Source organism: Mustela putorius, unplaced genomic scaffold, assembly GCF_011764305.1.
Source record: "Mustela putorius furo isolate JIRA1106 unplaced genomic scaffold, ASM1176430v1.1 tig00003834_pilon_pilon_pilon, whole genome shotgun sequence".
NCBI lineage: Eukaryota > Metazoa > Chordata > Mammalia > Carnivora > Mustelidae > Mustela > Mustela putorius.
The window spans coordinates 84,392,107-84,404,904 of NW_025421987.1; the positions used below are offsets into that span (position 1 = coordinate 84,392,107).

At 39.9% G+C, this 12,798-nt stretch overlaps 1 protein-coding gene across 3 annotated transcripts in view; it reads right to left on the minus strand.

Annotated features, from left to right (window-relative positions):
- Positions 1-12,798, minus strand: part of MCF2L2 (MCF.2 cell line derived transforming sequence-like 2) — a 247,975-nt gene that overhangs the window by 134,828 nt on the left and 100,349 nt on the right. For all 3 annotated transcript variants that reach the window (XM_004745499.3, XM_013052557.2, XM_045088666.1), the window contains 2 exons: positions 11,363-11,479; positions 7,557-7,706 (listed from right to left, as the gene is read on the minus strand). In XM_004745499.3, the coding sequence (XP_004745556.2) occupies positions 7,557-7,706; positions 11,363-11,479 (267 nt within the window). The remainder of the gene's footprint in view (positions 1-7,556; positions 7,707-11,362; positions 11,480-12,798) is intronic.

Consider the following 12,798-nt stretch of genomic DNA (forward strand, 5'->3'; position numbering starts at 1 on the left):
AAGGCAACTCTACTTTGCTTCTTTTAAATGGGATGTGGGGCTTTGCAACTGGAGAAGATGACAGGTTATCTCCTGCCAAATCCACAGGCTCAAATCCTCTGATTACACAGCACAAGTCATCTCTCAATGCTCTGAGTGTGAACCACAAAACAAGCCATGGGGGTGGAGCCAGACAGGGAATTCTGCTCCAAGGAGTTAGGGGTTTGATGCGTGGGTCACACAGGATGCTGGTTAGTATGTCCTGAGCATTAGGATTAGGCCCATGGTTATAAAACAATATCCTCTATGCACATGAACCCTGAATCTCCCCTCCAGGCTTCCCACAAATGGAGCTCGTTCCCCGTGGGAGGAGTTTTAAGTCTCTCCATTCTGTTCACACACAATTCCTGGCCCACTCGCCCTCACACTTTGCTCCTTATCTCCCTTCTCTCTCTAGTAGTCGTCCCCTTGCAGGCTTCTGCTGTCCACGTCCAGCCTCAACCTTGTCCCTGGATTTGGTTGATGATAAATGTGACTTCTCTGACCTGGCCCAACTGGTTGGACACCAACCTGTGGCTCTGTCTGCTCTAGATAATGCCCCGCAGTCAGCCTCTTGGCTTGTACTCCTGCCTGGGAACTGAACAGATCCCTTCTTTTCCACTCTCAGATATCAACCCTCATTTCTTCTTATCTGTCCGATGCTCATTAAATATTTGTAGGTTGGATAAATTAATAATAGTCTAAAAGAAATTAGGTTGCAGATGAACAAGGACAAATAGGATATGATGGGGGCAGGGGTGAAACCGTCAGTAGCAAGTATTCTTACCTCTTACCTTGCACTCTTCCTACCTTCTAAAAGGGTCTTGGCTTTTCTCAAATCAGTTTATTAGATGTCCTTGAGATTTCCAACATTCCCACAGGACTCTGGTGTTTCCATTACTAGATTTTATATATACAGTGTGTGTATGATGTAGAGTGGAGAGGAAGAGTAGAAGAGCCAGAATAGCAGGAAAGTATTGCTAGGGCAGTAGAAGACCTTTAGAAGGGGAAGAGAGATATACCCAAAGAACTGCAGAGTGTGAGGAAATGTGTGAGAGAGGGAAGGTGGGTTTGAATAAGTGGTGTCATTCACTGTGTGTCCCTTTGCACTATCAAAAAACACAAGGAAAAATAATGACTGGTTATTGCTTTGGGACTAGGCCATATGTGGTCAGGTTCAGTGGGGTTATAAAAAAATCTGCCATAGTAGGAGAAGAATAAATGAAACAAGATGGGATTGGGAGGGAGACAAACCATAAGTGACTCTTAATCTCACAAAACAAACTGAGGGTTGCTGGGGGGAGGGGGTTAGGGAGAAGGGGGTGGGATTATGGACATTGGGGAGGGTATGTGCTTTGGTGAGTGCTGTGAAGTGTGTAAACCTGGTGATTCACAGACCTGTACCCCTGGGGATAAAAATATATGTTTATAAAAAAAAAAAGAAAATGACAAAGACACAATAATTGAAGACAGAATGGTGGCTATTTCTAGATCTGAAGGAAGTCATAAGTATTCAGCTTTATAAAGCTCATCAAGTATTAAATATGATAAATCTCTAAACTCCATATTACAGATAAACTATAAAACACAAAAATAACAAAAAAAAAATCCCAGAATTTATGGAAGAGATAGATTAACTGTAAAAGAACAATGGTAGACTCCTCATCAGCAACAACAGAAATTCTTCGGTAAAATGCAGAGGGAAGAATCCAAAAATTTAGCAAGATAGGAATGTTGGAGTATATATCACATAGAACCCCACTCATTTACCTCTTAACTTTGTCCCTGAAGAGGGCTCAAAGACATTTCTCTTTGCCACCATATTGAGAAATGCATGCCTTTTAGAGTAAAGAAGTGACATGACTCTGGAGAACTGATGTAATTCTGTAGCAAGATGGAGAAAACTGTCATTTTTCCACATGAAAGTTACTTGATTGTGGTGTTTTCTTTTTGTTGTAGAAATAGAATCATTTTCCAGATGAACAGCTGCATACTAAGTGCCAGGGTATGTATTGACTTACTATGCTAAAAAGATGATGTTTGGAACTAAATGTAGCCTCCACCTGATTTGGTTTATGAGCGTCCACTGTCATGCTCCAAGATCTGTCTTTTACATAAGCCAAACAAATAAAGTAAACGGGAGTGTGAAAAAAAAAAAAAATCTGCCATAGATACATGGGGAAAGACTGGGAACTATGGTATTGAAAAGTGAAAAGATAAGTTACCAAGGCCTAAACTGGAGTTTGCCCTTGTCCACTGTAGTAACAATTCAGAATATTTAAGAACTGTTTAGAGTAGGCACTGATCAATCAGCACAGATGTCAGATGCAATGCCCAAGCAGTCCTGAGGCCTATTGCAGACCACATGTTCTGGCCCCTTTAGTGGCCAGAATCCCAAGGAGGTCTCATGGGTCCTAGGAAATGGGCCAGGGAAATAAAGTCAAACACACAGTGGGGCACATGGGTTGCTCAGTTGGGCAACTGCCTTCAGCTCAGGTCATGATCCCGGAATTCTGGGATTGAGTCCCACATTGGGCTCCCAGCTCAGCAGGGAGTCTGCTTCTCCCTCTGACCCTCTCCTTCTCATGCTCTCTCTCTCACACTCTAATAAATAAATAAAATCTTTTTAAAAAGTTGGCCACTCAAGGAACATAAATATTTAACAACTGGTATGGCTGTCCCCATGTGTACTCATCATTACAGTTCCATTATAATAGAAACAAGCCACTGCATCTGAAGACCCATTTAATAGGGAAAGCAGACTGCTTCAGGCTCAAAAGAATTTAAATGTTCTGGGGGGAATTCTTTCCTATGACGATGGTAAGCATGAATCTATACATTCATTCGTTCATTTACTGAAAATACATTTATAAAGCACAACTATCCATGCCAGGTGCTGTGTTCACCTGTGTCATGGGCTAGGGGTGGAGGTGGGGTGGGATCAGAACCCAGAGATTATATGAATCACTAATGTTTTAGACTCCTCACTTCACATTTATTACTTAACTCCATTTCTGTGACTATAAATTAGCTCTGTGTGCTTCTGTGTATAATGCTGACTAATGAATTCTAGAATCTGGCATTTAAAACTCAAGTCTTCATAACTGAGAAAAAAGAAATACCTAAAAGAAATGAAACACCCCTTTCCTCAGAAGCTACTGAGAGAAACCTTCTTGTGGTATAAAATTAGTGCAAAAAGCTAATTTGTTAAGGTGTCAACACTGAAAGCATTCCTAAGTATACCAAGTTTGTCTCCCTGTGCAAAATCAAGACCCCTGTGTCTATCCATTCCTAACTTATATTTCCCATAAGTAGAGTTCTAACAAAAAGGTCTCTGAAAACTCCTAAGACTATAAAATTATTTCCATGGCCTAAAAAAAGTCACTTAGAATTCTGATTATCTTCCTGATTATTTGTAATCCTAGAAATACCAATAGAACTGTCATCTCTGAATACAAGATTGAATAAATCTTGAGTGGAACAAATACTGAACGGTATTTGTTCAATACAAATGTATTTGTTCATTTAGTTTAGTTATTTGTTCATTTGTTTTTGGTTTTGGTTTTGGTTTTTTTTTAAAGATTTTATTCATTTATTTGACAGAGAGAAATACAGAGAGAGAGAGAACACAAGCAGGGGAAGTGGGAGAGGGAGAAGCAGGCTTCTCGTGGAGGAGGGAGTCCAATGTGGGGCTCAATCCAGAACCCTGGGATCATGACCTGAGTCGAAGGCAGACACTCAACTGACTGAGCCACCCAGGTGCCCTATTATTCACATTTGTAAAAGAGTATTTTATCACATAATCAAAATGAGAGAAAGGCCTTTAGCTCTGTTAGATTTGTTATTTCAATAACAGCAAAATATAAGAGGCTTACCCTATTTAAATGAGCACATGGTAAAATGTCTCAGTTGACTTAAACATCTGAGAGCCAAAGACCAAGACTCTGGAGTTTCTGGCCTAAGTAAGAGTGGCAAAGAAGTGAGAAACCCCTCCTTTGAAATTCAAGAGGGAGACTCCACCTGCCTCTGTAAACTGCTCCCCAAACCAGCTCAGAATTAGACAATGGGAAGAACTGTTTTGCTAAGAAAGAAGGTTGGCAGGACCATCATAAACAGGAAGAAAAGCATATCTCTATAGGCTTCATGGTTATTTTATTATTGTGTTAGGCCCAAAGGTCTTTTTCTTTTTTTAAAAAAATTGAGATACAGCTCATACAGTACCATAAAATTCACCTTTTTAATCCATACAATTTCAGGACATTTTTATCACCATCAAAAAGAAACCCCATACCTATTATCTATCATTCTCCATTTCTCCTTCTTCCCAGCCCCTGGCAACCACGCATCTACCTACTGACTCTTCAGATTTACCTTCCTGGACATTCCATGTGAGTGCAATCACACAATATGTGGCTTTTTGAGTCTGTTTCTTTCACTCTGCATAATTATTTCAAAGTTCATACACATTACAGCATGTATCAGTCAGTACTTCCTATGGCTGAGTAACATTCCATTGTACAGATATGCCACATTTATCCATTCATCAGCTGGTGGACGTGTGGGTTGTTTCCACTTTTTGGATGTTATGAATAATGCTGCTACAAACATTAAATGTGTAGCTTTTTATACAAAGCCTATGATTTCAGATCTCTTGTGCATACACATAGAAGTAGAATTTCTGGGTCACATGGTAACTCTCTGTTTATCTTTTTGAGGACCTACCAGACAGTAAACGAGGGTTCCAATTTCCTCACATCCTCACCAAACTTGTTATTGTCCATCTTTCTGCTTAGAGCCACTTTTGTGGGTATATCACTGTGGTTTTGATTGGCATCTCCCTAATGACTATTGATATTGTACATGTTTTCATGTGCTTAATAACCATATATATTTGTCTTCTGTGAAGATGTCTGTTTGAATCCTTTGCCCATTTTTCAATTGGGTTATTTGTCTTTTACAAAGGTTGAGTTGTAAGAGTTGTTTATATATACTGGATACTAGACCCTTATTAGATACATGATGTGTAGATATTTTCTCCAGTTCTGTAGCTTATCTTTTCACTTTCTTGACAGTGTCCTTTGAAGCACAAAAGTTCTTAATTTTGGTGATGTCCAGTTTATTTATTTTCTCTAGGTGTTTTTTTTTTTTAAGATTTCATTTATTTATCAGAGGGGGGGGGGGAGAGAGCGAGCACAGGCAGACAGAATGGCAGGCAGAGGCAGAGGGAGAAGCAGGCTCCCCGCCGAGCAAGGAGCCCGATGTGAGACTCGATCCCAGGACGCTGGGATCATGACCTGAGCCGAAGGCAGCTGCCCAACCAACTGAGCCACCCAGGCGTCCCGCTCTAGGTGTTTGTTCTTTTGACATTATATCTACAGAACTGATGTAAGGTCATGAAAACATACAACTGTATTTTTTCCTAAAAGTTTTAGGATTTATATTTAAAGCCCCCTGATCAATTCTGGTTTATTTTTTATGGGATGTGAGATAAGCATCCAATTTCCTTCTTTGCCATGTGGTTATCCAGTTGTCACATGGCCCAAAGAGTTTAAGCAGGTTTTTGTTCCCACAAAGAGAAAATACCCTTCATCATTTTGGGGTATTTAATTATTTAACTGTCAGCATTCAGGATACAGGAGTTCAGGGACTGGCTTCTAGGAAAATATATAGAAGTCCGTGGGAGTTTCTGTGAATTTCCCCCTTGTGCAGACAGGGTCTTAGTGGCAGCTGGGTGCATGCCGCCATACTGTTTGTGAACCAAGAGATGGCCTATAGCTTGTTAGTCACCTTTCATCAGGAAATGGAAGTTCTCCATGGAGAAAAACCCAATATGCAGAAAAGTCTAGGACTCCTGCATGCACCTGTTCTGAAGATGTGCTCTAAGTCTCCATCCACGTGTAAAAGCAAGTGTAAAAAACACATGGGAACAAGATGGGTTTGCTAAGTTGTGTGTGTTTTTCAAGCTCGTCAGAGATATATCCTGGGAAAATTTCTAGGATGCTTTCAGGTTTTCCCAGTGTCAAACCAGATCTTTTAACTATGCAGAGTAATGTAGAAAGTACGTTTTAAACTCCTTTTGGATATTGAGCTCCTTGAAAAGAGAATTTAACAGTGCTCCCTGGCACATGGAAGAATTAATTTGCCTTCACTACTACTCTGGAGACTCCCCTAATTCAGCTCTGTGTTCTTTGAGTTTACATTTATTGATTGATTGATTGATTGATTGAATGAATGGAAAGGAGTTAGAAAAGCTTCTTTATTTTCAAACCGGACCGTTATGAAATCCTATGGCATTTACAAAAAAATTTACCAGAACTACTAAGTTTAGCAAGCTTGCTGGATAAGAATATTATTCAAAAATCAATTGAGCTTGAATTTAAGAATAATGAATACATGGTAATTGAAATTTAAAAATGACCATTTACAATAGTAGAAAAATGCAAATTACTGAGGGACAAATCTGCTAAAAGCTGTTCAAGATCTCCACACTGGTAATTATATAACACTACAAAAAGAGACTAAAGAAAGAAATTGACAGACGTACCATGTTTTTTAATGGACCTTGAAATTCAATATTGTCAAAATGTCTATATTCCCAAAACTGAACTAGAGATTCAACACAAACTCAAACAAAATTCCAGTAGGATTTTTTTTATTTCATTTGTTTTTCTGGCATGTAGGGGTAGGTCATCAATAAATGTTGCTTAAATGAACAAATCAACCACATAGCAAAGAATTTTGGTAACTCTAGGGCCATAGATAAAAGAGGTCAGCTCTTACCAAACTCCGGGAAGCAAGAATACATGTAATGCTAAGATGTATCTACCTTCAAATACTGTATGCTGCCCTGTGGAGTTCTGGTGTCCTGTGAAATAATGGATATGGTCCGTTTGTGCTTCTGGAGGCAGAAAATAGCTGACGCCCATCCTGTAAGCCCTGGGAGGACTTTGCTTTACTGCATGATCTGAAAGAATCTGCTATGAATCTCCATTCATAGCACGTTCTGACGTGCTTTTATGAAGTTAATAGGTGCCTCTCCTTAAACCCAGTTCAGAACACCTTTCATGTCTCAAATTATTCTCCAAATAAAAAGACGTATCCCTGAGAAAGTGAAGCAACATGTCAGCTTATTAGTTTGCCCCAAACTTCACAACAGCCTCAGGAAAGCTTCTGCCTCAAAAGCCAGCTCCTACCCTCCTTCCCTCACTGCAGTTTTACCCATTATATCTTGCTCTGTAAGCAGATCATAGGAGTGCAGTCCTTGACACAATGTTCACACACCTCTCCTACAAGCACAAAGGTGGACTGAGTCTCCCTTTATGTGACAGCTTCTCAAAGGTTTTAATTACAATCCTCTTATATTCACCAACCAGTCTCATGAGGTTTTTTTCTTTATTCCCACACTGCCTATCTAGAGGGTTTTAAATGATCAGTCACTGCCAATTCATTGGTATAGGGGGAAAATGGGAACTTAACTTCTAATTCTTCTCCTGGCTCTCTTCAAGAGGCTGGCCCATGACAGGCCACTAACTACTCACCTGCAGCTTGTCCCGCCGCCTTGTGTGGGACATAAGGAGGTCTTCAGCAGACAGTACACTGCTGGGCAGCTCTTTTGTGGCGAGGCAGGCCCCAAACATCTGGAGCATCTCGGCAGTGGTCTTCAAAGACATGGCAAAGTTTTCGATGGCCTGGAAGGTCAGACAATCATAACAGTCAGGAGAGCTTAACATTCACCATTATACTCTCTGAATAGAAGGATAATAGAACTAGCTACAATCTGAGAACCTGCACTGGGCAATGCATTGTACCTGATGCTATACATTTGTTTATCATCTCAAGAATCCAGAGTGGAAGGTATTTTATCTCCATTTTACAGCAGAGGGAACTGAAGTTCCAACAGGTCAAATGAGTTGCCCAAGATCATATTATTTGGACCATAAGGAAGGAAAGATGGCATGATTCAACCAATGTCACCAAGTTTGGGAAGCAAGTTTGACCCCAAGGGAGAAGATGGACATAATGATCTGACATCCAGAAAGTACACTGTTACCCAAAAAAAGGGTTTATATATATTGTATATACATGATATGGATTGTATCTTTATAGTTTTAATTGTGTGTGTGTGTATTTAAAATGTATACATAAAACATACAAAAAGCATATAAAGATATGTCTGATGTTTCAATATAGTTGTATTTTTTAAAGTTCACCATTGTATGATTAATACGTGCACAAACACAAACCATGGATACAAACTAGGCCTGGGGTGGAAAGGTGTGTGCACATGTCTGCTCATGCCATGTCTTTAAGTAATCTATGTTCGTGGTTTTTCAGTCTTCTTTACCTCTCTAAGTTCTCAGAGAACTATTCTTGTCTTTGAGGTCAATGTGCATTCATTTTTTTTTTATTCATTTGCTGCAAATTTGTGTTATTTCAAAAAAGATCTGAGGCAATTTGAAAAACATTAATAATATAATAAAACTTAGGGTTGGTGGAGAAGCAATTGGGAGTTTTGGGGGGGGATGGGTAAGCCTGGTGGTGGATATTAATTAGGGCACCTCTTGCATGGAGCACAGGGTGTGGTGCATAAACACTGAATCTTGGAACACTGAAAAAATAAAACAAAATTTAAAAAAACAAACAAACAAAGCTGCTATATTAACCAACCAACAAACAAAACAAAACAAAAGCTATAGAGATTATTTTCCATTAGAGAGTTGTATTGAGCTTCTTTGTCCTACCTACGATGCTGGAAGATCTTGGAGACCAAAGGCACATACATCTTGGTCACCTTTGTGTTTTTAACACCTAACACTGAGCTAGGCACGAGAAAGTGATCAATAAAACTTTGCAAATGAATGAAAAAAAAAAAAGCAGAGACCTAGCTAGGCCAAATAAGACTGGCAGGACAGTAAATTCTTCTGATTATTAAAGTAATGTAATAAAATCCTAGGAAGTGAAGAAATAAAGCTTGGAAGTACTCCAGTTCCATTTTCATAGGTTTAATGAAATTGCAACACAGGACAACCCTGACCACACTTATTTGTGTGTGATATTCTACATACACTTATACACTTCCCTCCATATTTTTTCTATTTAGACCTAGTGAGGATAATGTTTGTAAAGAACTTCATTTCTTTTTTCATTCTCAAAAATTCTCTTGGAGTCACTGTCTTTGAGGTAAAACTGATGAGAAGTTTAAAGGGTTCATGCCCAGGTTGTGGGTCTTCCTCTAGGTTTTGGGAAGGGTTGTGTCTTCCTTAGAATTACATAGTACCCAAAGAAGTGATGGAAAGATTAGTATCTGTAGCTTTGAAATAAATGTACTGTGTTGCTAGAAATCTATTTTTGTTTAGTTCTTTAATTTCCTTTTAAAAAAAAACACAAAGGGACGCCTGGGTGGCTGAGTTGGTTGGACGACTACCTTCCGCTCAGGTCATGATCCCGGAGTCCCGGGATTGAGTCCTGCATCAGGCTCCCAGCTCCATGGGAGTCTGCTTCACTCTCTTGACCTTCTCCTCGCCCATGCTCTCTCTCACTGTCTCTCTCTCAAATAAATAAATAAAATCTTAAAAAAAAAACCCACAAAGCTTTACACTCGAAAGAGAGTAAATTCTCCTACCTAATTAAATGTCATTCAGGTCAGATGAATGGATAAAAAAGATGTAGTATATATACACAATGGAATACTATGCAGCCATCAAAAGAAATGAAATCTTGCCATTTGTGATGACGTGGATAGAAATAGAGGGTATCATGCTTAGCGAAATAAGTCAATCAGAGAAAGACAACTATCATATGATCTCCCTGATATGAGGAAGTGGAGATGCAACATGGGGGGTTAAGGGGGTAGGAGAAGAATAAATGAAACAAGATGTGATTGGGAGGGAGACAAACCATAAGTGACCCTTAATCTCACAAAACAAACTGAGGGTTGCTGGGAGGAAGGGGGTTGGGAGAAGGGGGGTGAGGTTATGGACATTGGAGAGGGTATGTGCTATGGTGAGTGCTGTGAAGTGTGTAAACCTGGCAATTCACAGACCTGTACCCCTGGTGAAAAAATATATTATATGTTTATAAAAAATTAAAAATTAAAAAAAAAGTCATTCAGGTGTTTATTGGTAAATGTTGAGCAACATGGTTCCAAAGTGCCCGGATACAGAGAGAGGGGGCTGTCACCACAACCTATCACTGGGGTGGTAAAGGGAGCTTCTGACTCAGCTCAGAAAACCTAGTCATTTTGAGCATTTGGGGGATATCTATGAGAGTGGGAAAGGGGAATGGAAGCTTTATACAGAAACACTCATTATTTGAGTTTCAATCCCACTTTTTCCTCCATATTACTGACCCTTTAGTTTAGCATAGTAACCACTACTGTGAGTGAATCAAGTAAAATACTTTATGTCAGGTGCTTTTATGCACATTACATCACTCTGTCTCACATCCGACTCTCAGACAGCTTCTGTCTGTCTGAGGTTTCTCATCATTGGCACTATTGACATTTGAGCCAGACAATTCTTTGTTGTAGGGGGCTGTCTCATGCGTGAGATGCTTCACAGCATCTCTGCCTCCTACCCAGCACTAGGTGCCAATAACATTGCTCTTCCCAAGTTATGACTATAAAAAAAAATCTGTCTAGGGGTGCCTGGGTGGCTCAGTGGGTTAAAGCCTCTGCCTTCGGCTCGGGTCATGATCCCAGTGTCTTGGGATCGAGCCCCACATCGGGCTCTCTGCTTGGCAGGGAGCCTCATTCCTCCTCTCTCTCTCTGCCTACCTCTCTGCCTACTTGTAATCTCTGCCTGTCAAATAAATAAATAAAATCTTTAAAAAAAAAATCTGTCTAAAACTGCCCCCATCTGACAACTACTGCTAGTTCCATTTTAACAGGAGAAAAGCTGAAAGAGGTTTAACAACCGAGCAAAGGTCAGCCAATAAGTAATGGTGACAATATTCAAATACAGCTCCTTCTGACTCAGTGGGTTTTATCTTTCTGTACATTAGAATCATCTGGGGAGTTTTGTGGAATGCTAATGTCTGAGACACAACCCTGATCAAGCAAATTAGTTTCTCTGAGGTATAGCTGGGTGCTGGTGTGTTGAAAACTCCCCAGGTGCATTCCAAGTCAAGTCTCCCTAAAACCCCATACTAGATGATGAGGTGAGGCAAAGGGAGATAGTAGGACAAGCCACAGCTTCTTCCCTTCTGCCCCATTTCTCCCCCACCTGTGGCTTAGAAAATCTAATCAACCCAGTGGGCAATGACCACCCACCAGTTGATCTTTAACTGCCCCGTCTTCTCGAAAATAAGGAGAGAAAATGTAAATGGCACATAAGTTGGTACTCACAGTTCGATGATTTATCCACTGACTGTGGTGGTATTCCAAAGTTCCCCCTAAGTCCTCTGTCAGTTGGCTTTTGTCAATGTAGCCATGAAGGTCAGACACAGAGTTTAACATAACAATCTATAGAGAAAAAAATCAATATATTCCTCACAGATAATTGAAGAGTAGCTTATCTAGGTTCTATTATTACTTAAACAGCACTTGAACTTTGCCTAATCAGGAATTCATGTACAAGGAGTTAGTACATCCAGCATAGAAATGTTTTATATTCCCTTTACATTTTCCCCACTTAAGCGAGGAGTACCAAAGGTAGTATAGTCTGTGACAAAATGGTGACCTGGTTCAGAGGACTCCGTTCTAAGCTACCCAGAAGTCGGGTCCTACTTTAGGTGGATTTTTGTCACAAGTTACCAAGCTTAAGTATACTCTTCAGGCACCAAAATCAAGTGTTATATTGAGACCTAAAAATTTGCAATGAGAAGCCCAGTAAGGGGTCGGCCGGTGAATATCAAAATAAAATTAGAATACTGGCACATACTGAGGAGTGTGTGTTAAAAAGATTTACTACACTGATGCCTCCCATGAGGAAGGTTGATACGCCTCAATATATCCTTCATGAAGGAGATCTGGAGGTAATAGGGAGTGGATTTTTATGAATTAACAATCTGGTTGATGAACAAACCGATGCTGATGAACGAATGCCCACACACCTAGAGGGAGCAGACACATTCCAAATTGTCCCTTTCTCCTCCTCTGCAGTGGCTCTGACCAGGTCATGATCCTAGCCCTGTTTCAGGGATTATATCACACCCCCTACTCACTCCTAAAGAGAAACAAGGAACTCTCACTCCTACTTCTGAAACATGCCCCTGTAAGCCTTTAACTGATGACTTCATTTTTCTTCACTCCTTGTTGATTATTTTGAAAATTGACTCTTTTTCAGAGGACATAAGAACATAGGGTCTCTGGGGTGCCTGGCTGGGTCAGTTGGTGAAGCATGCAACTCTTGATCCCCCACATGTGGTATGGAGATTACTTAATAAAATCGATTTTTTTTTTAAAATAGGGGCTTTATTCTATTATTATATAGTATTAGCCGAGTGATAAATCCACTTTGGAATAGAAGGAATGTAAATTAAGGCCCAAAGTCTATAGGTGAAAAACAAAATTGATATACTCATTCAATGAATAAGGTATTGAATTTCTAATAAATGCCAGGCTCCAAGGGATAACACAGTCAGCACAACAGTCAACAGTCCCTGACTCGAGGAACTCAGGTTTTGTGGGATTTGGTTACTACATATCACTGTTAACCTTATCAGATCCCTGCCTTTCTCCCTCACTTCTGAAAAGGAGTTTGGGAATTTTTTTAAATTAATTAATTAATTAATTACATTTTAAGCTCTATGCCCAATGTGGGGTTCGAACCCACAACCCTG